Source organism: Antechinus flavipes, chromosome 1, assembly GCF_016432865.1.
Source record: "Antechinus flavipes isolate AdamAnt ecotype Samford, QLD, Australia chromosome 1, AdamAnt_v2, whole genome shotgun sequence".
In the NCBI taxonomy this organism is placed as follows: Eukaryota; Metazoa; Chordata; class Mammalia; order Dasyuromorphia; family Dasyuridae; genus Antechinus; species Antechinus flavipes.
In genome coordinates, this window is record NC_067398.1 from 261445746 (window position 1) to 261473127 (window position 27382).

General features: G+C 33.1%; 2 protein-coding genes across 2 annotated transcripts in view; one reads left to right on the forward strand and one right to left on the reverse strand.

The window, feature by feature from the left end:
• EIF2AK1 (eukaryotic translation initiation factor 2 alpha kinase 1) overlaps positions 1 to 27382 on the reverse strand; it is a 38839-nt gene that overhangs the window by 5154 nt on the left and 6303 nt on the right. Inside the window, exons 3-12 of the mRNA XM_052000861.1 lie at positions 25882 to 26015; positions 25402 to 25439; positions 24399 to 24498; positions 23253 to 23333; positions 22452 to 22551; positions 21880 to 21943; positions 21256 to 21568; positions 20790 to 20901; positions 17420 to 17520; positions 291 to 405 (exon numbers count right to left, since the gene is read on the reverse strand). Of these exons, the coding sequence (XP_051856821.1) occupies positions 291 to 405; positions 17420 to 17520; positions 20790 to 20901; positions 21256 to 21568; positions 21880 to 21943; positions 22452 to 22551; positions 23253 to 23333; positions 24399 to 24498; positions 25402 to 25439; positions 25882 to 26015 (1158 nt within the window). The remainder of the gene's footprint in view (positions 1 to 290; positions 406 to 17419; positions 17521 to 20789; positions 20902 to 21255; positions 21569 to 21879; positions 21944 to 22451; positions 22552 to 23252; positions 23334 to 24398; positions 24499 to 25401; positions 25440 to 25881; positions 26016 to 27382) is intronic.
• Positions 6809 to 16361, forward strand: ANKRD61 (ankyrin repeat domain 61). Its single transcript, XM_052000873.1, has 3 exons — positions 6809 to 7300; positions 14413 to 14507; positions 15309 to 16361. The coding sequence occupies exons 1-3, from the start codon at positions 7085 to 7087 to the stop codon at positions 16252 to 16254; spliced, it is 1257 nt and encodes a 418-aa protein (XP_051856833.1). The 5' UTR covers positions 6809 to 7084; the 3' UTR covers positions 16255 to 16361.

Genomic DNA, 27382 nt, shown 5'->3' on the forward strand with positions numbered 1-27382 from the left:
TTGTTCAGTCATTTCCCCATTGATGGGCATCTCCTCAATTTCCAATTCTTAGCCATCACAAAAAGAGCTACTATAAATACCCTTGTACTAATAGGTCCTTTCCCCCATTTTTTTTCCTTGTATCTTTGGAATACAGACCTAATAGCATTGCTGGATCAAAGAGTATGCACAGTTTGATAAACCTTTGGGTACAGTGAGGGAAAGCGATTATTGATGCTTAAAATTTTTTGTGAAGACCATATTTACAATGAGATGCTTAATAAGTGGTTTTTTGACAACAGAAAACTTACTTTTCCCATTTCCATTGGTCCATTCTGTGTCTTTCTGAATGATATCTGTACAAGCTAGACCAAAATCTCCTATTCTTACATGATGATCAGGACCTTGAAGAAAGATATTTCTGGGCTACAAACAGAAAAAAAAAATTTTTTAAAATTAAATATCTTGGATTTCTATTTCATATATATTTATACATATGTATGTAATACAATATGTACATGCATATATATATATATATATGTGAAATCTTTAAATATATTTTTAAAAGATTAATAACATTTATGTAGAGCTTTAATGTTTGCAAAGCACAAATAGCTAATTTTATGTTCACAAAAATGCTGTGAAAAGATGCTATATGCATATCTGAGATGTGGCATGAACAGGAAACAAGAAACTAACATCTGCTAGAGTTGGCAATCATTACTTTTTTGGCTACTATGTCACATACTTGACACATACTGAGCTCACAATCCCACTAAAATCATTGTTTTTTTCACAGGAACTTAAAATAGCAACTTAATCATACCTTCTGCTATTATAAAAATCAATTTAAAAAACCCTTTGTAGAATTTTAACATTTGTCCTTACTAAATTCCATATCTAATTCTTAAATTTTCTCCTGACATCTCCCTCCATCCAATGTGTGTTAGATATCCCTCCCAGTTTTATGTCATCTGCAAAGGTGAAAAGCATGCCTTAAATAGCTTCATTCTTGATGCTTATCAAAATGCTCAAAAGCCCAAGTCCAAAAATAGATTCCTGGACATCCTCTCCAAAATCATAATGGCTTCTCTTGGGATATGACTATTAAATCAGTTCTGACATCTGAGTTATAATCAAGCCTTGTTGACAAAAAGAGCTCAGTAGACAAAATATATAAAAAATTATGAGTATAAAACATCTTTCATGTATTATACAATGAAAATAAAAATTTGTAATTACAAGAAACAATTCCTAATGTATCATTCAACATATTCATACATCCATGATAAAGTGAAAAAATAAAGGAAAATCTTTCATTAAGATCTAAAATATAGCTGACAAACAAATTTCCTTGTCTGTAATATAATTTATATATTAAAAGTTGACATTGTACAATAAAATTTTAGTGCCACATTTTTATTTTATGACTTTATTTCATTGTTTTTTCACCAGAAAGAATATCAAAGAAAAAAGCCCTTTTAGGACTAATTTCAGAAATTCCAGTTGAAGCACCACCAAAAGTTATTTATTCCTCCAAGATACAAAGTATATCCTAAATATAAAATTTTATTTTGTTCACAGCTACAGAGTTTGTGTGTGTGTGTGTGTGTGTGTGTGTGTGTGTAGACAGGATATACTTATTTTAAATGGGTTGCATTGAACTCTACTACATCACTAATTAAGGTTTGAAAAGCATTTTATTTTATTGTCACAATCTTGGGAGACAAGTGCTATTATAACAAGCTGAGAGTTTAAGAGACTTACCCAGAGTCACAGAGCTTTTAAGTGTCTGAGAATGGATTTGAATTCAGGCCTGCCTGATTTTGTGCTCTATCTACTTTGCCACCTACCTGTCTAAATTCTATGAGCTCATCAATGTGGTTAACTACCTCCAATAATCAAAACTGAAATCCATCATTTACCCCTCCCCCACATCTTGTATAAGTATCCTTTTTATAGCCACTCTTAAATTTGCCATGAGGTATTCTACTCAAGGTGCTGGGAACTGTCCTCATTTTCTCTTGACATTGCATGAATTTTAATGGACCCTACAGGCTTTCCCATCACCCTAGGATTGGGTTTTCTTTTTTTCCAATTAATTATTTCTTAGATGATATCTTTTAAGCTAGAGGTATCAAAAAGAGTTGCAATTTTGCAGTCTAAACTAGATTAAAATGTAACTAGGAAATAGTTAATAAAATAAAAATACAATAAAACATGTTAATGTATAGCTTTCTAAATCAATATGCAATCCTTGGGGATGCTTATATATGGTTTAATGTCCTACCTCTTTCTATATGAGTTTCATACCACTGTTTTACTTTGATTTACTCCCAGCAAACTAAAGGTCTCATTTTCTTTCAATCAATGAATTTTTATGTGAAAACTGCTCTCTTTAAGAATTTTAGTCAGCCAGTCACTTAAAAAAACTTCATCTTCTACACATTGTCCTATAAAGGTGGAAAGCAATATATTAATTTATTTCAATGAAAACATAACAAAAAGCCTTTTAAAACAAATCAATAATCAATTGTTTAAAGGCATGCCAAATCAATATAGTAATCAGCTGCTTAAGTCTCCCAGTGCATTTCCCGTGAAAAGTATGTAGGAGAGCTATGTATTCAGGAGAGCTGAAGTATAAATATTTATTTCTGAAAGTCTTCTCCTGGCAAAGTCCAAGATAGGAAACATTCTTTTGTTTCTAAGTTTATTCATTTAGGTCTTCAGAGTCTATACTGACATCACTGTTTATTTAACTGGTTTTCCTTCTGATTGGTCATAATTTATTCTCTAACTGGAAAAGTGATATTTTTTCCCTTTGGCAAAGTTAGTCCTCTTAAATATGACGTAAGTATAACTTTGAACAAATACAAATTAGACAAGAAAGACACCATAATTTATTTATTTATTTATTTTAGCACACATTGCTTTATGAATCATGTTGGGAGAAAAAAATCAGAGCAGAAGGGAAAAATCATGGGAGAGATTAATTCATCATCACACATTCTTGCTGTTACTGTGCATAATGTATTCCTGGATCTACCTGTTTTATTAAGCATCAGTTCATGTAAATCTTTCTAGGCCTTTCTAAAATCAGCTTGTTCATCATTTCTTAAAGAACAGTAATATTCTATTACATTCATATACTTGTTCATCCATTCCACAAATGATGACCATTTACTCATTTTCCAATTCTTTGCTACCACAAAAAGAGCTGCTACAAACATTTCTGCACATATAGGTCCTTTCCCTCCTTTATGATTTCCTTGGGATACAGATCCAGTAATAATAGCACTGCTGAATCAAAGGATATGCCTTGATTAATAGCACTTTGGGCATAGTTTCAAATTGCTCTCCTGAAAGGTTGGATCATTTCACAACTCCACTAACAATGCATCAGTATCCCAGTTTTCCCATATCCCCTTCTACATTTATCATTATCTTTTCCTGTCATCTTAGCCAATCTGAGAGGTATAAGATGGTATCACAGAATTGTTTTAATTTGCATTTCTCTAATCAATAGTAAGCATTTTTTTTCATCTCACTATAGATGGCTTTAATTTCATCATCTAAAAATTGTCCATATCTTAAGATACCATTTTCTTATGTAAATATATGCTACTAGTTTTCTAGTAACTATTCTAATCAAAAAACAAAAATGTAGCCATCCAAAGTATAGACTGGATGTCAACATAAGCTTAAATATAACTGAGGAGATTGGCTTTTTTTCCCCTGAGGCAATTAGGATGAAGTGACTTGCTCAGGGTCACACAGCTAAGAAGTGATTAAGTGTCTGAGGTCAGATTTGAACTCAGGTCCTCCTGACTTCAGGGCTGGTGCTCTATCCACTGTGCCATCTAGCTGTCCCAAGGCTGGCTTTTGTCATAGTGGGAAGACATTCTCCTAATTACAATAAAATGACCTAAGGTACACAGCCTGAATACAAAATGATTAATTCTTCCTCTAAAGAAAAAAAAAATTGTGGCTTCTATCTTCCTTTTGAGTAGGTTCCGGTTTCATAAATGAATAGAATGTTTTAACAGGAGGAATCAGTTACTGAAGTACCTGTAGTATTTCCTTTCAAGATTATTTCCTTATGTATTCCATTCAATATTTGGTCTCAAATTGGTCCTCTAACATCAGGCTTTCATGATCGGACAACAACTCTGACAAACTTGGATATCTTAAATCCTGATTGCATCACACTGAAAAATACAAGGTTCTACAATTCTATAGAACTTCTAACAATTTCTAGTACTGAGGTAACCTGCCTCAATTGATTTTTAGAGTCTTAGAATTTTCTTCCTGTGAATGAATGCCCAGAGTTGCTTGTTTTGCTTTATTATAATGAAGGTAAAAATGAGAATGGAAACAAAATCTATACTACTTTATATTCCTATAGCTGGCATCACTTGACAAAACTATTTTATACTGGCTCAAGTTAAAGTTCTACTAGACAGAGTACAATTTATTCTCTGGGATGCTATTATTAAGAAGGCATGGAAAGAACCTCAGCAAGGCATAGAGATTAGTTCTGATACCACAGAGAATTCAAGCAGCACTTTAAGAATTTACTATTTTATAAGCCCCACAAACATAGAAGTTCATTGTCTTCCCCATATATCTTCCCCATATATACAGCAAAGAAATCCATGCTTTGGTAAAGTTTAAATTTTCTTCATTTCACAGGGGCTCGCCAACAAATAACCAGGCTTGTGTCACAACTCTTTGTTTAGGGGATAAATATAAAAGAGAGCCAAGGACACAGAAAAAAATCAGAATATGTAATAGGGAAAGCACAATTTCATAGAATTTTTTCCCAATGGGGCAAACATCATTCATTGTTTCCAGTCCTGTTCTATGCTTTGCTGAAGACTTTATAATATATACATAATGCATAAACTACCAGCTAAAGACACAAATGCTAAGGAATAAATATATGGTCTCAATTCTGTCAGCTTGGGTTTGGGGAAAAGACAATCGGGTATCTAGTTATTGTTAAGCATGTACAGGAGAAAAACACAGAATCTGTCTATGTCTCACTGTGGCATTGTTATAAATCAAAAATAAATCTCTTTTTGGGGATGAACTCATTCTGCTTTGTCACAGACAAAAGGAACAAGACCATCAGGTTTTTTTCTTTATATTTCAGTATGCATTAGATAGATGATGTATAGATAAAACAAGGATCTTAAATAAAATTTGGACCTAATTATTTTTCTATAACCTATCAATAACTGAAATTCATAGAACGAAAAAAGTCACAGATTACTAAGTTACAACTACCCAACTCGTTACTTGCTACATGTTACTACATGCTCATTACTTGGAAATCAGCTTTGACTCTGATACAATTATCAACATCATCTTAGAGCTAACCATGAAAACTGTGACTTGATAAAGTCCCAAGTCTTTAAGGAAAAAGTGCTTCCTTTCAAAAGTCATTAATTAAGCTTTGGATCCTGTCTTCACTCTCTTGAATTCTGAGTCAATACCAACTTGATTGTACCAAGTTTCACTTTAGTTTAAGGCTCTTTCTCTAAGTCTCAACTTCAGGCATTCTAAAGTAAGTCATTATATTGTTAGCAATCACAGTTGGAGAGTCATATGGCCATTTTAATTCAATGTTTCTAAAGGTGAGAACTTCACATAAGTAGTGATCATATTCACTTTTCATGTCATGCTACTTTATAGCTCTAAGGTTTCCTTCCCAAGATGCAATTAGCATGATTTCAGGAACATCAGAGGTCCGACTGTCATGCAGAAATGTCACGCAGAGATGTAGATGTCTTCAGACCATAGGAATAAATCAATGGCCTGATGGTCTTGGAGAACAAAGTTGATAAACACACTTATGAAGGCAGCATAAATCAAGCCAAAGTAAATTACTAGCTGATAGGAAAGTAAGGACCTTAAAATACTGGCTTTTGCATATTTATGAGATGAGGGCTCATATATTCTTTGAAGACATAGTTAGGCCTTTCAATGACATGTATTGGGAGCAGCAGCCTGGGGTACATTTTTGCCTTTAAATCCTTTCAAATGCTGGATTATTTCCTTATTGGTTTTTAGAGAGAAATCTTGCCCACAAATGTTAATTATGTACTTCCACTGTACCTTAGAGACTACAAGGTCTTTCATGCAGTTCAGGCTCTTGATATTCCATCCCCAGAAAGATCCCCAGCTCCATCTTTGAGGCAAAGAAAGCAGTGGAGAAGCACCCACCAATCACTGGATAGCATTTTTTACTTCAGCTGTTGTCTTTTCATCCACATGAACACAATAAACATTTTGGGGCATCCTGAAGAGTCTCTCAAAGATTTAAAAATCCTCATGTATAACAATTACATAGGTCAAAGGAAACTGAGTTGCTTCTTTCAACAGAGGAGGTGATCTATAGTGACTTTAGAGCAAGTTCTCCTTACAAGAGACTCTTCTAAGTGATGCTTTCTCCCACACAAATGTTGGCCTCCCTTCTACGACAGCATCACAGATCTGGGATAGAGAATGTCGCTTGTAAAGTACATTTAACCAATGATAATTCTTTGGTTGATAAGAGTTGATGGTTGTACAGTAGGACAAAGAGAGCCACACTCAGCCCAGAAATGGCACAAAAGTAACACCTCCCAAATTTAATTATTTTGATTCCTCAGGGAGATGAGAGGGTGGGAGTAAGGGGAAGATAAGAAACCCTCATTAGGGATTAAGAAATAATGGGTTCTTGAAACTATATGTCACCTAGCCTTCAACTTACTTTTCTAGAAGATTCTGCACTGGGACAACTTTTCAGCTGTATATAGCTTTGTCTTCTTAGCATTGTCTAGCCTCCAAAGAAAACATGTGATTTAATTAAGAGTTGCTTTCTAATTTTGTCTCCTGTCCATCTCCCTAGTTTTGGCATCGGTTTTTCCTTTCTTTGCTGCAGTGTGTGCTCTGTGGACATTCACCTGAGTGTCCATAGCTACAGCTTTAAAAGCAATAATTCCAAAACTGTTCTAGAACCAAACTGAATCATCATAAAGAGTTTTAAATTGACTACATTCCACAACATACAGTTTCCCCTGAACTCTAATTTCTCACTGTCTAAAAAGTTATTTTTATCATGGGAAATATAACCAAAAGAGGAACTAGAAGCCCAGTAATTGATAGAGCCTCTTCCACTGAACCAGTAAGATCAAAAGCACTTCACACCAAACTCTATGAAGCCATAATGAGAGAAGATTGCACTACCATTGAAACGCTACTAAGAAATCATCCTGTGAACCAGCCAATGACTGTTTTGGCCAATTCCACATGCTACAGATTACTTCTGAACCAGGTAACCCCTTTTGTACAAAGAGAAATAAAATTATTCAAGGGTTTAAAGGAGATTCATTATGTAAGCAGCAATAATCTTCTTGTTTTCTACTCTCCATATCAAAATCCCTTCACATCATCTTCCATTCTCTTTCTAACTCTGGTCTTGGACAATGACCCTTCTCAACCAAGGTTTGTATCCTTGGACCAATATCATTTCTTTCCATCCTCCAGCAGAATGATCCATTATCATTCCCACCTCTCTAATCTTCAGTATCTCCTTATGGTGTTTTCTTTCTGCTACCTATAAATGCACCCAGGTATCCTCCAACTTTAAAAACTCTTACTTGACCCTGCCATCCCCTCAAATTACTAACCTAAATCTCTCCATAGTCAAAATTTTAAGAGATAAGGCTGTCTCCATTCACTGCTTTTACTTCTCCTCTCACTTCTTAATCCTCTTTAATCTGGCTTCTGATCTCATCACTCAACTGAAATTGTTCTCTCCCACATTACCAATGATCTCTTTAAATATTAAATCAATGCTCATCTTCTTTACTTCTCTGCACCATCTGACACTATGTATCTTCCTCTGAGTTTATCAGGATACTGCTTTTAGTTTTCTTATGGCTTCATCTCAGTTTTTTCTATACTGACATCCATGCCCCATTCTATCAGTGTGGATATCCTCCAAGGCTCTATCCTGTAATCTTTCCTCCCTCTATGCTCTCTTGGTGACTTTATTCTATTTTCTTAAATTAGTCCTAGATCCTGTGTATCTTTTCCTAATCCCTCTCTTAAGATGCCATCTCATATAATTAACAGTTTATTGAATATTTTGACTTTGATGGTCTATGCAGGGGTCCTCAAACTACAGCCCATGGGCCAAATGTGGCAGCTGAGGAAGATTATCCCCCTCACCCAGAGCTATGAAATTTCTTTATTTAACAAAGTTTTTGTTTTTACTAAAGTGCGGCCCTCCAATAGTCTGAGGGACAGTGAACTGGCCCCCTATTTAAAAAGTTTGAGGACCCCTGGCCTAGTGGGTCTCAAATTCAAAATATGGACCTTTTCCCCCAAATCCATTTCTCTTCCTTTCTTTTTTTCTGTTAAAAGTACCAATATTATTTAAGAAATTCTTAACTTCTTATTCACCCTACATACTGAGTCACTTGTTAAGTCTTTTTTTTTTTTTTTTTTTTTTTTTTGATGAGGCAATTGTGACTTGCCCAGGGTCACAAAGCTAGGAAGTGTTGAGTGTCTGAGGCCAGATTTGAACTCAGGTCTTCCTGATTTCAGGGCTGGTGCTCTATCTACCTAGCTGCCCCACACTTGTTAAAAGTCTTGATGATTTTGCCTCCACAATATTCCTAGCAGCCATCATTTTCTCTTCTCTCCAACCTATCAAGCTGTCATCATCTCTTGTCTGGACTACTGCATTAACTTCTTAAATGATCCTTCTTAATTCAGGCACTTCTTTTCTTGATCCACTCTCCACTTAGCTGCCCAAGTAATATTCTTAAAGCACAGGCCTGAGCAGGATGCTCAAACCAGGTGATCTCTAAAGTTCCTTTCAGCTTTACTTAAGTGTATTATCCTATGTTATTTAACAGTTTAAAACCTTTATAACCTGTTTCCAACCTTGGCTTCTTATACATTACTCCTCTTCACATTTAATGACCCAGTCAAATTGGCCTTTTTAGATATCCCTCACATCACATTCCACCTCCATGCTTTTGCTCAAGCTTTTCTCATGCATGGAATTCAGTTTCTTCTCTCTTATGCCTTTCAAAAGCCTTAGTTTCTTTTAAAGTTCAGGTGTCACCTTCTACATAAGCACTGACCTAATCTTCCCAGCTGCTTGTGCTTTTCCCCCAAAATTACCTTTTTAGTTACTTTATTATTGTTGTTGTTGTTTAGTTATGTCCAACCTTCCATGATCCCATTTGGTTTGGTTGCTTTTTTAATTTTTTGGCAGATTACTGGAGTGGTTTGCCATTTTCTTCTCCAGTTCACTTTACAGATGAGAAAACTGAGGCAAATGGGATTAAATGACTTGCCCAAGGCCACATTGCTAATATCCAAAATCAGACTGAACTTTGGAAGATGAGTCTTCCTGATTCTGGACCCCAGCACTCCATCCACTGTGCCACCCTAGCTACCCCCTTTATATCTACTTACATATAAGTCAGTCAAATTTATAGAGCTTGAAAGGCATCGGTACTAAGCATAGGGAATACAAAGGCAGGCAAAAATATGGTCTTTATTCCCACCACCAAGAGGTTTATATTTAATGGTGAGACAATATGCAAAAAAAACATACATACAAAAGGGGAGTGGAACACTAGAAAGGCCTAAACTGAGTTTGAAAGGAAGCCTGGGAAGCTAGAAAGTAGAGGTGAGGAGAGACTATTTCAGGACTAAGGGACAACCAATGCAAAGACACGGAGTTGGGAGACAGAACATTGTGTTAGGAACAACAAGGAGAACAATGTAATTAGATCACAGAGTAATCTGAAGAGGATGACTGGAACTGTTGGAAGAAGCCAGAATTTAAAGGGCTTTAAATGCCAAATATAACTGAACCTGGATGCATGCAGGAGATACTGAAGTTTAGTAAGGAAGTGACACAGTCTGTCTTGCACTTGAGGAAAAACACTCATACTGCTATGTGGAGGACAGATTGGAGTGGTAAGAAACCTGAAGCAAAGGCTTTAATTAGAAGGTTGTGGTGGTTGTCTGAATGGAAAGAATAGGATACATACAAGGGATAGTGTTACTGTAGAAGCAAAAAAGTGAGTTTGAAATGAGGAGGAGGAAAGAGGGAATTCTCAATAAATAGCCTCTTTTTTTTTTTTTTTTAGTGAAGTAAGAGGCAAGGTTCTCAGTTAACAAAGCCGGGGGAAGGGGAATCATGAGTTATTTGGAGAGAGATGAAAAGACTGGAAAAGCCACAAGTGGGCAAGTGGGATTGTCACCCAATTAGGGAGACATAAAAAGGTTACTTTGCTTGCAGTGAAGGACCAGTTAAGATTATATAATATAAATCTGTAGTGAACTCAACTAGCATGGTTTTGTGTATAATGGAAGTCACCATGAGAATAAATAACAATGTTAGAGATGATGAGGCACAGGAAAAGAGGAAAGAGATTATGATCAGATAAGACATAAAGAGCTCATGAACTGGTTAGTTGAACACTAGTTGGTGATGTCAACATCAAAAATATGACTATCTCTGTATAGCTGAAGTGGGCTGAAGAAGTAAATCATGGAAATTGAGTAAATTTAGGAACTGTAAAAATAGGGTTTCTTGAAGAAACATAAATAAGAAGGAATTGAGTGAAACAAGTACTGAACTCATTGAGGAAGTAAAAAAATATTTTGACTCCCCTTCCTCCTGTCCAGAACCATGAGCAAGGAGGAAATATGAGAAAATAAATGTATAACCATTACCAGAAAGGATGAGTAGGAATGTAGTGACATCAGAAGGGATTCAGGTCTCAATGAGTACAAGAAGATGGAAGAAATGAGAAAGAAAAGATTTAAGAGGACAAAAAATTCATTATTAAAAGACATTTCAGAGAGCACAATTAAAGGTGCTGGCCAATGTGAAGATATGGGTAGAAGAGAGAGGTTTTTAGTCAGGAGATAAGGGAACAAACAGCTGGGGATGGGAAATGGAGACTATACATCAGAATCAACGCAGTAAGAATAACTGGAATGAGTAGAATATCGGGATGAGAGTATGCTAAACGTTGAAGAATGGGTTCAGGTAGAGTAGCAATGGTTACAAAGAGGTCCAATGAAGGAATCCAGGTGATTGCACTATCCAAGGTCTTTCCTTAAGATCCAACTCATGGCAGGTGGTATGATGTGTTGTCTCAGGAGGCCTGTCTCACAGAAAAGAGGAGCAAGAGAAAGGTATGACCTGGGAGATCAGATTAGGTAACAGCGTAAAGTGGGCCTATTGAAGAGATGGAGGGAGGAGGGAGAAAGTTAGTCTGGTTCCTGGGATGGTCTTCAGATCAATGGGGAAGACTGTGTTAGGCTCAAGAATGCTGGAGAGGCAGGTGAATAAGATACAGGGCTGGTGAAGAGCATTAAGAGAGCCCTGGGAGAAAGATTTAGATTGAAAAGGTAGTCTAGATCTGAGACCAATACACAGTTATATATGTACATGTTGTTTCCCTAAAGAAAATAAGTTCCCTGAAGACACTTTCATTTTTTCTTCTATCCCCAAACCAAATTAAAGTGTTTCATATTAATAAATGTTTGTTAAATGATTTACAAACTGGCTCTTTCCTCTCTGTCTAAAAATACATTCGTGTCTTCCCATTTAGGAAAAACAAAAACTAAACTAAAACCTTTGGTTGATCTTACTACCTCCTCAAATTATCTTCCTAAATTTTTACTTCCAATTATAATCAAATATAATAGGGGGGAAAAAAAAAACTATATTTGTTGCCTCCACTTCCTCCCCTTTCATTCATTTTTTCAAATCCTTGAAATCTGGTTTTTGATCTCAATGTTCATCTGAAATCACTATTTTCAAAGTTATCTATGATCTCTGTCTCTGTCTCTCTCTCTCTCTCTCTTTTTACTGAAGCAATTAGTTAAATGACTTGCCCAGGGTCACACAGCTAGGAAGTGGTAAGTATCTGAGTCCACATTTAAACTCAGGTCCTCTGGACTTCGGGCTGGTGCTTTATCTACTGTGCCACCTAACTGCCTCACTACGATGGCCATATCAGCTTTTTTAGGGGGTCTCATTCTTGAATTCTCTATAGTATCTGACATTGAATACTCTCTTGTGGATACTTTCTTCTAAAAACTGCTTTTTTCAAAATACTGCTTTTTCTTGGTACTAAACTTCTTATGTGACTGCTTCTTCTCAGTGTATTTTTTTTTTTTTTTTGGCCAAATCATAATCCATGTATTCCCCACCTTAATTGTGGGTATTCTCTAAGGTTCTATCCTGAGACCTTTTAGCTTTCATTTTTTCTCTTCTGGAAAACTCATCTGCTTCCAGAGTTTCGTTAGCATCTTTATGCATATGACTCCCAGTTCTATATATCCAGTGAATGTCCCTTCCTCCCTTTCCTTCTCTTCTTAGCTCTAATTGTATCCTATTTGATATCTTGACCTGGATGTCCTATAAGATACTCAAGATGTCTCAAACTCAACTTCTCCAAAACAAAATTATCTTTACCCACAAATACCTGTACCTAACTTTGCTTTTTCATCCTCTCAAGTTTTCAACCTTAGAGTTACCCTACATTATTCATTCTCTCAATTTCCATAGTCAATCAACTGCCAAGTCTCATTGTTTCTACCTTCATAACTTCTCTAGCATTTGTCCCCCTTCTGTCTTTATAATTTGTCACCTAGACTACTATAAAAGTTTTCTAATTGGTCTCCTTGTATTCAGTCTTTACTTTCTCTAATCTAATCTTCAACACAGCTGCTGATGTGTTATCATCTGTGTAATTATCACCTGGAAAATCAAATACAAACTTCTGTTTGCCACTTAAAATTCCTTACAATCTGGCTCCAACCTAATTTTGTAATTTTTTTACATATTACTTCCCTTCTTGTACCCTATGGTTCTTCCAAACTGGTTTTCATATATAACTTTCCATCTCCTAATACCATCATGCTTTTATATTGGCTCTCTTCTTTCCTGGAATGTCTCACCTCCTCACTTACACTTCTTAAAATCCTGTTTCCTTCAAAAATCAGCTCAAATATCACTTTCTCCATGAGGCTTTCCTGACTCTTCCCATCCCACCCCCAAAAGTACCTTCTACAGGTCTTTCATCTATTTATATGTGTACATGTTGTCTACCCTAATGACAAGTTTCTTGAGACCACAGATTTTTTCACCTTTATCTTTGTGTACCTAAACACAGGACCCAGAATATAGTAAATGATGAATAATGCTTAGTGGTTTCTTCAGTCACTAAAAATAACATACTTTTTACTTTATATATATTTACAGTAGATATACTACAATTAAAATATATTACTTTTCATTTCGCTTAACAAGATGTAAGCTCCTTAAAAGCTTATGCTATTTCATATCTATCCTTATGTTTGGGGTGTAGCACAATGCCTAGCACTTAGCACATAATTAATCAATTATTTTTTGCTTGAATGATTCAAACTTATTTAGCACTATGCTCAAACAGCAATCATTTAAAATGCTAAATGTCAGGATGACTTAGTGGGACTTTTCTCAATTTCTCCTCTATCACTACTTCCTACTGGTCTACCATTATAAATTTCTTGATGATTTGTGAAGAAGTTCAAAAACAATTAGTAAGACTATCATTAAAAGTCACTGTTTTGGTCCTAAATAAGAAATGTGAATAAATACTTCCTACATCTGGAGTTCATAAGAGATTATGGTTATGGAAACCTGCACATAATATTCCAATAATTTTCCAATAAGTGGTTAGTTTTGATATCAGTTTTTTCCTCCTTTTTAAATTCTTTGTAAAAAGGGCTGGTTAGTAAGTACACTGAGAAATGTAGGTAATATAATAATAAAATATATCAATTCCATTTACTTAAAAATAAATACAAGTCATTCTTTCCTTTGATCCCATCTACTTTCCTTATCTTGAAGACTCACTATATGTTTCTGCATAAAGGAGGTCTTTAAAAAACTGGTCATAACTTTAAAAATAATTGGTACACAAATAGCTGTATGAATACAAGGCATATATTTGCATTTCTGAAATGTATTCAAATATGCAGTTTTTCCTGATTTTTGAATTTGACATACTCTTTTAATAACAAAATTTCTAGTTCTCAACCATTTCACCCAATGAGTTAATTTAGAGATTAAATTACTCTGAAGTGATTATTATTTTAAAAGTATAACTGTTAGACGAGAAAATAAGCACAGTTCTTTTCAGTCACTTCTACAAATGAATATTTTTGGTAAATTTTGGCAAAAAGTAGCCTTTCAATTTAAAAGTGAAATAACATTGTGATCATTTAAAATAAGAAAAAGAAAGGAAAAACTTATTCAACCTAGAGCATAATACCCCCCCAAAAAATTATACCAGATATACAAGTCATATGAACAAAATGAACTTATTTCCTTTAAATATTTTTGCTTATATGCAGACACAATCTATCATTCCCATTCACCTAGCTGCTAAATACCGAAAAGCACAAAGTTTGCTTTGCTTGCTAGAACATGGCGCTGATCCAGAAATAAGGTGAGTTATCCACTAAATAATTATTTATTAATGTATACTTTCAAAACTACTCCTTAGAATACATTTTAAGGAAGCTCAAAGTTTAGGATGTGACTTTTTTTCCAAGTACATCCTGACTCATTCTTTATAAATAATTTGTATGACTAATAAGGGCCATACTTTAATGATTTATTCATTAACCTAATGATCAAAAAAATCTGGGAACCTACAAATAAAATACTGCTTGCTATAGCAATAAGAGCACAAAGTCAGACAAAAATAATCTATCTGTTGACTCCATATAATGTATTCAACAGTTAAAACCATGGTCCCTGCCCTCAAGAAGCTTACAATCTAGTTGAATGAATACATTAAAAAAAAAACTTAACTATTAAAAACCTAAACTACATAATATCAAATGCAAGTGGGGTTCTTTTTTTATTCTGAAAAATTTAGTCACACTAATGGACCAAAAGGCATTTTTAAAGTATGTTAGGGAAAACTGGATTTTAGAAGAGAAATATATGCATTTCCTCTCCAAAATAAAGAAATGTGGGAGAACATCTTAGTTATAACTTTGGTAACAGAATAAATGTGGAACTTGTTCCACCTTCCATCTGGGTCAGCAGGGTGGTATGAAGCAAATTGAGAAAAGATGGCTTCACTAACTCCAGAATTACTATGAGACTATGTATCTACCATTCTTGATGTCTGTTTCACTTAAAACAATTCTAATTACCAGCACTTAGTATCTCTCCAAATGCCCCCTCTATTTATTAAATACACATTTTAGAGCTAACTTGTGATCAATACATATTATAGGGACACCAGAGGTCACACCACACTTCATCTCATGCTCCTACATTGGCCAATTACCCCTGCCACTTGGACAGAACCAGTAAACCGTATTCAAAGAATCCTGACAGATATACAGAATCATGCTGTAATGTGTCTTCATATCTTATGTGAGCATGGAGCTCTGGTTAATGCTCGAGTAGACAACGACTACAAATATTCACCGCTCCACCTGGCCATACGTTATGGTACCTATCCAGTTCTCTCCATTCTAGCCCAGAATGGTGCTCATGTCAATGCCATTGATGAATCATGCATGACACCCCTTCACATGGCTGCTGGCATACTGAACAAGGAGATGACGGAAACTCTAATTGCTTGTGGAGCAAATGTAAATTGTACTGTCTCTGCTACTGGGAATACTGCCCTTAAACTGGCGGTATGTGCTGCATCAACTAAAGCAGGCAGGTTATTAGCAGCAGACATAAGCTGTATCCGTTTACTCTTAAGTAATGGAGCAAAAGTAAATGCCCAAGATCATGAAGGACAAACTGCTATTCATGAAGCATGTTTTGGAGGCAGAGAAGCAATAATAAATCTACTACTTGAATTTGAAGCAGATGTTAATATCTTAACAAGAAATGGGGAAGCTCCAATTTTTATGTTTCTTCAGCGTAGATCCAATATAAGAGATACAACACTGCTTGACAAGCTCCTTTTTCTCTCTTATCCTCTGAAAGTGACCAACAATCAAGGAATTCTACCTACAGGACTTCTACTACCAGAATTTCATCTATTAAAGGAAACTCTAATAAGGTTATCACAAAAACCTTTATCCCTACAGGTGATCTGTAAAAATAACATCAGAAAATTTTATGGAGAAAAATATAAACAACACTTAAAACAACTTCTCCCACTGAAGATATGGGATTCTATATATAGTTACTGTGACTTATCCCAACTCTTGAAATAAAACTTCATAATTTCATAGTTTCATAGCATTTCACCAACTCAAATAGCATCTTCTGGTTAGAGAAGACTATTTGCAGCATCCTGTACATCTTGGATGTACAAACAATTGATTCTTAAACTTTTTTCAATAAATAAAAAGTGATTTACAGTATTAATCTAATTTTGCTTTTAAAGGTGTTTTTCTTTTGAAAAAATATTTTTCATGATTCAGTTAATCTTTATATGAAAAGAAAAGCTTAAATTTTTGACAGAAAAGTTAAAAACTATGATCACAAAGAGTTCAAAGATGATGATTTATGGATATATATCATTTTGGATAATCAAAACTGAAGGAAAAAAGAACAGTGTAGTGACTTATAGATTTCCTTTTTAATTTAACTCTCAGTTACCTGAGTGACGTACTTTGGGATACATAAAAGCATTATCGAATTCTCCCTGTAAGATTGCAATAATGTATATAGCTCACAAAGCACTTTCACTCTCATAATTATATTTGCAATGATCCTTTATAGTAATGATGATAGGCTAATTGAGTTGGAAATGGAAAGATAATAAAGGTAACTTAAACCAACCCTTCTACTGTACAGTTGATGAAATTATGTGGTTCCAAGGGATTAAGTGACTTGCACAAAATCACATGGGGGCAGAACTGAGATTTTAAACCAGGTCCTTTAATTCAGACTTAGTGCTCTTTCCATTGCACTACTGTGCATAGAATAGCTGAACACCTGGATTTTTTATTTATTTTTTTAATTTATTTTATATTTATTTGTTTTGCTGAGGCAATTAGGGTTAAGTGACTTGTCCAGGATCACACAACTAGGAAGTCTTAAATGTATGAGGTCAGATTTGAACTTAGGTCCTCCTGACTTCAGGGTTGGTGCTCTATCCACTGCACCATCTAGCTGCTCCAACATCTGGATTTTTTTAATATGAGAGTAATATAAGTTAGAGTATCTTCATTTCTTATTGCCTTTACCCAATCTAATTATTTTCAGGATCTAGATTTGTGATGATTTGGAATAAAGGGAAGACAGAATCAACATTAAATATCCAAAGATGAAATAACTTCCTAAAAAAATTTAATTTATTTAATGAATCCCTACTGATATGGCCTCTAAAAAAAGCTTATCATTTCTTTAAATGCATTAGTTTCTCTAACTTACCTTGAGATCTCTGTGTACCACTCCCATGTTATGTATATAATATACACCTTCCAAGAGCTCTTGAAAAATTTTTGTTGCAACACTGCTCATAACATAAGGACCTGAAGAAGGAAAGTGATAAATTATTTTATTTATTGATTTTTATTCTTATTCAAATGAGTTCTAAATATAGTAACACCCTATATGGATAATAAGTAACATACAAGCTTATGTATTACATACAAAGTATGTAATCTACACCTTTATGCAACATACAGTAATATCTTAATAGCTTCAGTCCATTTAAAAAGAATTATGAGCCAGCAAATATCAAAATGCCAATGCACTAAAGCCAATGAGTTTTACTTAACTAAATTATTTCACAGGAAAACTTCTTAGACTTTAACTTGGGGATTATTTACTCATATGTAATACATATGCTAACATGCTTGGTTATATCATTTTCCAGGTCACAGACTGGAAGCAACAAACTCCTATAGGGAAAGATAATGTCACTTTTGAAAGCCTGTGAGGAGAGTGAAAATATATAAAAAGCAAAGCCGTCTGAAGCTGCTTATATCTCAGCTACTCTTGCAGTCCAGCTTCAATCTAACTTTCCAGTTTTATTAGATCTTATCAAATTAATTTTCTTGCAGTTCCTCAAACACAACAAACCATCTCCCAACTCCATGCCTTTGTACTGGCTGAGCTCCAGCCTGGAATGCTTTGCTTCCTCACTCACCTCTGTCTCTTAGAATTCTGTTTCCTTCAAAGCTCAGCTCAAATACTACATACTATATTAGGTCTTTCCTGATGCCTGAAGAACAACTGATAGTCATGATTATGACCTTAAACCACCACACAAGGTTAAATCAACATACTCTTTTCAAGAAGACAGGAAAATATATAAGATGGTTTATTACTACAATTATTATTAAAGGTAAGTTAACAATAACATGACAATCATAATAAATCAAGTCACATATTTAATCTCTTTACAATTGCTATTTAACAGTATAACTAATATAATAATATCATATAACTAACATTTTTCTTGCACTTTCCTTTCAAAAATACTACAAGGGAGAAATTGGCAATGTTTTCAGCCAAAGACTGGGGAGACAGTATTTAAGTAAGGAAAAAAAGTCTTAAGAGGTCTTAAATCCAAGCCTTTATTTTTTCTATATGAAGAAGCTTAAGTGATTTGGTCAAGGCCACAAAGCCAGGTAAAAGTTAGAACTTGAGAGTTAAAGCCAGTTTTCTTCTCAGTCCACATCTAACATTTTTTCCATTTGACTGTGGTTAAAATACCAAAAAAGCATGCACTTGAAGGGTATACTTCAATTCTTTGAACAATTTATTTCTATCCCATACAATCCCTTATAAAGGAGCTGCAACAATAAAAGAATTAATTTATTAAAATAATGAAATTCTCAATGAACTTATAGACAAATAATTTCCTATGAAAATAAATTAGAAAAAAGCATCAATGATTTTTAAAATCTCTAGAAGTTTAGCAGATTATTTCACTACCCTATTAAATCACATCGAAAGTCCACATTGGCCTACAGTTCCACAAAATTCTAACAGTCCAAGAATTCTTAACCAGCTTTCTAGTAAAACCTATGTTTGGACTTCTCAAAATAATGTTTTTCAAAAGTATAAAATAAAATACAAGATTACACAGAAAACCAATAAATACCAATTTCATAGATCCCTTGAAATCTATCCATAGACTCCAGCATAAGTATTTCTGCTTTAAACTATTAGGTATCCCATGTTGGTGATATTTTCCTAAAAACGTTTTACAATGACATCATCATTTCAATACTATAAAGCATAGTAATCTTTGTAAGTACTTGAGAAGAATCAGACCTTTCTTAAAGAAAATATTAGGTGCCTATATTGTAATACTGCCTATGTTGTGGTGAAGTGGCAAACTACAAATACAGACAAAATGCCAGACTAAAAATAACTTGGGTTGAACTAATGTAGCAAAACTACTTTCCTTTCTGATTATTTAATAGTACCCAAGCACTGTTAGTACTTTTAGGATAAGAACACAAGACTTACTTTTAAACTTTCATGACAGAATGATAACTCTGCATTCTCACGGCTTAGTATCTAAAGAATATGTCTGCCTATGTTAGCAGTAATATGCACTATTTGCATTATGAATGACTGTTAAGACTATAAAATCATGAACTGACAATAATCTAGCATTTGACAATGCCTTTTCTAACTCAGATACTGATGTATTTTTGCTTCATTGTTTTTCTTATTTTTAAAATTTCTTTTATTTAAAAAAACAGAATAAGAAAAAAAGAAAAGAAATTCAAAACAAAAGAGACATTGTCATGTGCCCAGCAGAATATCAGGGAGGATTCAAAATATATAATAACAAATTACCAGTCTTTTTTTTTTTTTTTTTGTAACAAGGCAAGTTTTAATTTAAAAAGAGGAGAAAATGTCCATAAAGAACTATGATAAAAAATTGAAAGTATCAGTTAAACCTAATTTTTTTTTGAGGGGGGGGTTAATCTAAGGTTTTAGAAATTATGATCAGTTAATTATATATCATTACAGATACTACAAACTCTAATACTATTGAGTCAGAAAATCAGAAAGGAAAATAGCTTTGTCAAATTAGTTCAATCCTTTCTTTACTAAGTGATGATTTAATATTATGGTCTTAGACTTTATTAAGTTACATTAAGTAAAATATCCATTTGAATATGATCTCTCTTTTGCCAAATGTATCAGAAAACATTATCTAGTGTTATATAGTATTCAAAAGACTTTACATATTCATTTAGTTCTAGGAAAAAGTTTACTCTGCAAACAAATTTGTCAGGGTTATTTTGATCTGGGCATCAGAAATTACAGAAAGTTGCCAGGGAAACTCAGAGCCAAGTTTAGTATCCAAGTACAATAGGTTTACCTCAGGCATTTAGTAACAAAAATTCACTCCCATCTTACAATTAGCTTGTTTTCTATTTTTATCTGAATTATCTCATATTATGTTTAATTTTATGAGCTACTTCAAATGCTTTTGAAAATAGCCATTGATCCCTAATAATTAAGTCCATGCAAAAAAGTACTTGAAAATTTACTTTTTTTAAAGTAAAAAATAGTAATTTCTTTCAACATTTAGTCATTAACCAAAAAGTATAATACATTCAAAGATAGAATAACACATTCCATGTAGATCACAGGAAGGGTACTGATATAAAAATGCATGTTTCTATTTCTAATGTCTGAAATTTATATAGAAAGTAACACCACCTGAACTTTAAAAGTGGAAATAAAACAAAACTACTTACTGATTTTAGTTTTTCAACACAGATATTTAAACATAGAATAGAATATAAACATAGAATATAAAACTTACAGGAAGGTTCATCTACAGATGATCCCTTATTTTTATTTCGATCAATAATCCAGTCCCAAAGAGAGATTTCACATAGCTGCATCTGAATATGGAGCATAAGATGATACCTCACCTAAAGGATCAAATAATGATACAATGTTTCATGATTTACTAGGAATTATCTCTTGAGTAGTTTTAGATCTGCTGAGTAATCAAGGCTGAGGAGATTTTAGGACTAAGATCAGAGTTCTTCAAAAGAGATCTACTTTTTCTGTGATACCCATTCACTGGATATATCAGGTCCACAATTATTTGGATTTTTCTTTTTTAATAAATCACAAACTACAAGGTCTACAAGCCTCTGTTCCAAAATTGAAAGCTGCTTACTCAAAACTTCCTTTTGTAAAAAATTAACATTAGCAATCCTTCTATAATCACAATTATTATGTATAAGATTGATACAGATAGATAGGGGTAGCCTGCTTACCTCACTCTGTCCCAGCAAGGCTAAGTTTTCTTCAGAAGATTCTTCAGTGGATGTAAAATTCTCCTCTAGGTACGAATTATTCTCTTGCAGCATATGATGGTTAACAAGTGATCTAGTAGATGTATTAACTAAGCAGTTTTCTTGTGACTCATAATCATTATTATCTCTTGTGATCAAATCAGTATAGCTTACTAACTTGTTGTTCTGATTGTCAATGCAAGTTTCTGCAAAGGGTTTTTCTTTTTCTGAGTCTAAATCAGCAAAAATAATGGATGAGCTACTACTTTCATCACTCTGAATATGACATTGATCTCTAAAGTAAAAGAAAGACAATGTAAAATCAATGTGCAGAAAAGATAGTATAACAAATAATGCCCTAAGTCAAACACTGCTAATTACAATGTCTATTTAAATTCTGGGATAGGAGATAATCTGAGGAGAAGAGAATTTAAATCTTAGAATTGGAAAAGGAATGAAGACTCAATCAAAATACTACTACCTAATAGCAAAAAAAAAAATAACAATAACAATATAAGAGTTACCTAAGCAATACCTGACATATTTACATACTTTTGAAGTACCATACCCACTGTTATGAATCCAAATATTTAACCCTTTTTATACCTGTCCTCTGTTTCATCAGATACCAACTGGAGAGATGGAAACTTGACAATAGGAAGTCTCTTATCTGGGTAAAATTTAAAAAAAAAAAAATCACAGAAAAATGTTAAGATCTCCAAAAGTATAAAGATATTGACAAAAAAGTATATAGGACCATAGATTTATAGCTGGAAGGGATTACAGAAGCCACCTAATTTAACTTCTTCATTTACAATGAAAAACTTGAGGCCCAGAGAAATATGGACTTCATAAAAACAATACAAGATAGCGGGTCCAGGATTCAAATCCGTGCCCTCTCACAGCAAATCCAGCAATCTTTCACCACACTTCTATGCCTCAGGTTAAAGATACATTTTGCTCAAACTTGAAGTGTACAAAAATCCATATTTACAAAGCTCAATTTACCATACTACTGCTAAAAATATAGGCAAAAATGTTAATTTACAGTTGTGAAAATAAACATGTCAATCTGGTAAGATACAAAAGAGTTAAGCTGATTCATACGACCTGCCATATGTTTTTAGGAAGAATTCCAAAACAGAAACATTTAGCTATTAGATCAAATAAATGTTCACCTTGTGGCTGAGCTGAATGAACATGTTCTATCCAAGCTGTGTGATAGCCTACAATGTTAGGATGTTGCAAACCTGCCAGCACCTTGACCTCCCGAAGTACCTGGAAAAGAAAGCTTAGATTGGGTTTTAGTTTCTTACAAGTTCAATGTATCAACTTCTACTAACAAACAATATGTGGAACTTCTAGGGTTTTTGGAATCCTAAAACTTGCAGTCACTGGAAAATTTTTCTGCACTCTATATTATGAAAAGGAAATAAATTTATTATTAGTGAACAAAATAGAAAAAGTGTCTCATGTTGTATGCATTTCAAAGCATTTTCATAGAGTCTTCCCTAAAATCCTCTAAGATAAAAATAGGATGGGTAGGCATTATTTAATCCCTATTTTACATGTACAGAAACCAAAACAGAGGGGGGTAAATGATTAGCCTAATGGTACACAGCAAATCAGTAGTGGAACTTCTGGAGCTAAACTCTTAAGTCCTGAAACATTTACCACTAAACTCTTTCATAAAATGTTGCATCCCATTATCACAAGCTGATATTAGACAATTTATTTTTTCAATTTCACAAAAATGACACTGAAGCACTCCAGAATCATGAAATAATGTCTAAGTGATCAAATTAAAAATTAAAACTATATTTTATACCACTTAGCATTAAATATATTTTATCAGAATCAAAGGATTTGAAAACTGACAATTATATACATTATCTATATTTTGATTTGTAGATATAGAATTCAATTGGAATATTAGATTAAACAATAAAATATTTTTCAAGAGACTTGAAAATCCTTACCTTCATACAATCCTTTTTAGTGGCTTTCTTAATCAGAATTTTTTTAATTGCATAAAATTGTCTATCTAATTTATTCTTGACCTGAAATTTACAAAATAGACAAAAATTATAATTTATTAATGACACAAATATATTTATATATTTCAGAGAATATATTAGATTCAGAGAATCTAAATTGACTAGTAGGTAAATGCAAATCTGAACTGTTTTTAATGTACTTTTAGTACATTTCTGGCTTCCTATTCTGGTGGAAGTATAAAAATTCAGAACTGGAGCTGATGTATTTAATGATATTTAAACCTTTTTATGAATTTATTCAATTCAACAAACAGTTATTTGAAGAGTTGATCAATTTTAAAAAAGGTCCAGGGAAAGGGGAAAATCAAAACACATTTCATGGAAGGGGTGGCACTAGATTTGGGTCTGAAATTGAAAGGAGATTCCCAAGAACTTGAAGTTTAGGAGCATAAGATTTAAGAGGTTCCTTAGAAAAACCATGAAATTCCATCTAGTCTAACCCATTCATTTGACAGCCTCCAAAAACGGTTAAAGTGACACTTGTCCAAGATGACATAGATAAATGAGAGAGGCCCAAAGCCTACATTTTTCGACTTCAAATTCAAAACTCTTTGAATAATACCAACCTGCTTCAAAGAATGGTTGCAAATGCAGTTCCAAGAAGAGGTAGGCTAAGCCCAAAATAGTATTATACAATGGTATCAAACTCAAATAGAAATAAAACTCTGTGGGCTGTATATTGATGTAGAAAATCGCAAATTAACATTATCTAGGCTGTATTGTATTTTTATTTATTTTCTTAAACATTCCCAAATTATATTTTATTCTGATTCACAATATTGCAATTATATATCAGGCTATGAATCTGACACTTGTGGGATAGTGAATTAATAACACAAAGAAATTCCTGAATGAAATGATAAAACCTAAGGACCCCAAACTGAACCTGGGCAATGAACCTGGGCAAAAAAGAACCTCATTTCTAATTATTTAATTATATCCAAAAAATTTAATTACAAATGTATTAGGGATATTAATAAGATCCTAACTTATTTTTAGAAGCTTCAATGTTAGTGTACACTTTTGAAAAAGTTCATGAAAACTGAATTAGTCTAAAAATATAATCACCTTGTATACTTTTCCATACCCGCCCTTTCCTAAGACAGCAATTTCCTCAAACTCATTTAGATAACGAGAAGTTTGTGCTTCAAAGACCACTTCTTTTGCTCTAAAAATTTTAAACAAAACAAAAAAAACAAAAATTAATATTATGTGGGATATCTTAAGTTTTTTTTATATTTCATAATTTTTTATGTTATAATTATATTATTTTATATTATTTTTTCTGCATTTTTTTGTAGTACTTTGTCAGACTTTTACCAAAATTGGGGCTGCTATCTTCCTTTGCCTGCAGTTAAGAATTTAGTTCTTATTTTATATTAATTAAATATATAAATATTAATTATATTGATTATATTAATAAAATTAGAGCAAAATCTGATTAATTTGGCGTCTACTTCAGATTTGCTACTGGTGACAACCATGACAGTTGAGATTTTTATTTCTATTATCCATAATGAATTTTTTTGATAAACAAATGAATAGTATAAATGGTATTAAAGGTAGAGGATTAAACTGAGATAACAATTTTTTTCTCCAGTACCTTCAAATATCTTGGAAAAATTTGTTTTGTGTGTGGATATATACATATATGTGTATAGGTATATCTAAATAATAACTCTTTTCTTGAAAGCAGATCTGTTAAGAACTTCCACTAAGCCCCAGTTGGTTATCCAGTTATAATTACTACATGTACTTAAAAGTAACCCCCCAAAATGACCATTTAAAAGTATTTCTAATTTAGCCTTTTTTTTACAACTTGAGTAAACTCCAATTCAACAGCACATTCCCTAAGGGAACTAGATACTTAAGATGTTAGTATTTTGTATCATATAACAGTAGTGACTAACTGAACTGGGGATCAAAGAAATGACTTTCCTCCTCTTCGTATAGATCAGTAACAAAGGAATCAACTAGTGGTGAAATTTAATTGCCATCAACACTGCCTGAAAAGTTTTAGACCTTTGGATAAGTGGTTTACTACTTATGATGATCAAAAAAAAGCAAATACCTGATTCTATGGACATGAGGATATTTTTCATGCTGAGCCTGAAAAAGGAAAAAGAAAAATCAATTTTTAAATTACAGAGAATGATCTTAGCTTTTCTTTAAATAATATCCACATAAAATATAAATACATCAATAAGCAAAAGCTAAACAACAATATGTCATAATAATTCCAAGTACATTGCTACTTGGAGGAAAAAATCCAATAAGCTTTCAATAATAGTTATATAAAAATAAAAATGAATGAAAATAGTAAAATGAAAAGCAGGATAGATGTTTTCCTCAACAAAAAATATTAGCAATGCTCCAGGTTTCCTTCTACAAAGTTAGAACTTTTAAATAGGGCGGGTGGGAAGGGGAGAGAATTTTTTTATTTTCATAGAATACCATTTTTACATGGAGATTTCAAGGTGTCAGCATATAATTTTTACTTTGAATTCAAATACTCTATTATAATAAAAGGAATTAGGAGTACAAAAATTACCTCAAGAACTCTCTGCTTAGCTATTCTCATTAATTCAGTAATAGCTTTGTTGTGATGCAGTCTCAAAGAACTAAATTCTTCACTGCAAGCAAAGGAAGATAACAGCCCCATTTTGGTAAAAGTCTGACAAAGTACTACAAAAAAATGCAGAAAAAATAATTAATTTAATAGAAATCTTGACAATAATGGCTTAAAGAAACAAAACTATACTTTTAACTCTTTCTAGATAGAAAGCATCTTCCAAGTCTTAAAGAACTATATAAATGTGAATTACTACTTTTAGAAAAAAGGCATAAGAGATAATGTGTATTTGTTTATAGTGGGTAGATACATACATACAGTATACATATATGCACACATACAAATATAAAACTATGTATACATACATCTATGTGTATGCAACCACATACACCCACATTTTTCTAACAGCTATAACTAATGTTCCTTAAGAGAACAATTAGCACATTTGTTTAGTTTTGTAAACCCTTAAAATCATAATAAAATAAATTCCTGTCTTTGGCCATTCCCCAGAAACTGAATTTTAATTAGAACATTAACAACCTATCTCCTTTTTTCCTTCCCCTAGGCTCTATAACTTCTACAAATGAAACAAATTATTTAGCTGGTTTTAACCTACTTTTCAAGTATATTTTCAAGTGACTTAGCATCCAAGTTTTTTAAAATATATGCTTGTTTGTTCATCCACAAGAGATATCCTAGCAATGTATGAATTAGTATTATAAATACAAATGAATGATTTTTTGAGTACATAGTTGTAATACAAGATTTTGTTCAAGATTTTAAGTATTATTCTTTTATGTTACAGAAAGAATGCTAGTATCTCTTAGAGGCCTACTTGCATAAAACAGAGAAAGAGAAGGTCAATGAATTGGGCTTGCAACTAAAAATGCTAGAAAAGGAACAAATTAAAAACCCCTGGTCAAACACTAAACTTGAAATTCTAAAAATAAAAGGAGAGAGCAATAAAATTGAAAGTAAAAAAACTATTGAATTAATTGATAAAACTAAGAATTGGTTCTATGAAAAAACCAACAAAACAGACAAACCCTTAGTAAATCTGATTTAAAAAAAAAAGAAAGAGGAAAATCAAATTGTTAGTCTTAAAAATGAAAAGGGAGAACTCGCCACTAACAAAGAGGAAATTAGAGCAATAATTAGGAATTACTTTGCCCAACTTTATGCCAATAAATTCGACAACTTAAATGAAATGGAAGAATACGTTCAAAAATATAGCTTGCCCAAACTAACAGAGAAAGAAGTAAATATCCTAAACAATCCCATCTCAGAAAAAGAAACAGAACAAGCTATTAACCAACTCTCTAAAAAAAAATCCTGAGGACCAAATGGATTTACATGTGAATTCTACCAAACATTTAAAGAACAATTAACTCCAATGCTATATAAACTATTTGAAAAAATAGGGATTGAAGGAGTCCTACCAAACTCCTTTTACGACACAGACATGGTACTGATACCTAAA

Bases quoted from the DNA above. Each gene is read 5' to 3' on its own strand.
- ANKRD61 (XM_052000873.1), top strand. From the start codon at position 7,085: ATGGGAAATATAACCAAAAGAGGAACTAGAAGCCCAGTAATTGATAGA. The intron at 7,301-14,412 runs GTAACCCCTTTT...GCTTATATGCAG, and splicing joins ACAGATTACTTCTGAACCAG to ACACAATCTATCATTCCCAT. The intron at 14,508-15,308 runs GTGAGTTATCCA...TACATATTATAG, and splicing joins GGCGCTGATCCAGAAATAAG to GGACACCAGAGGTCACACCA.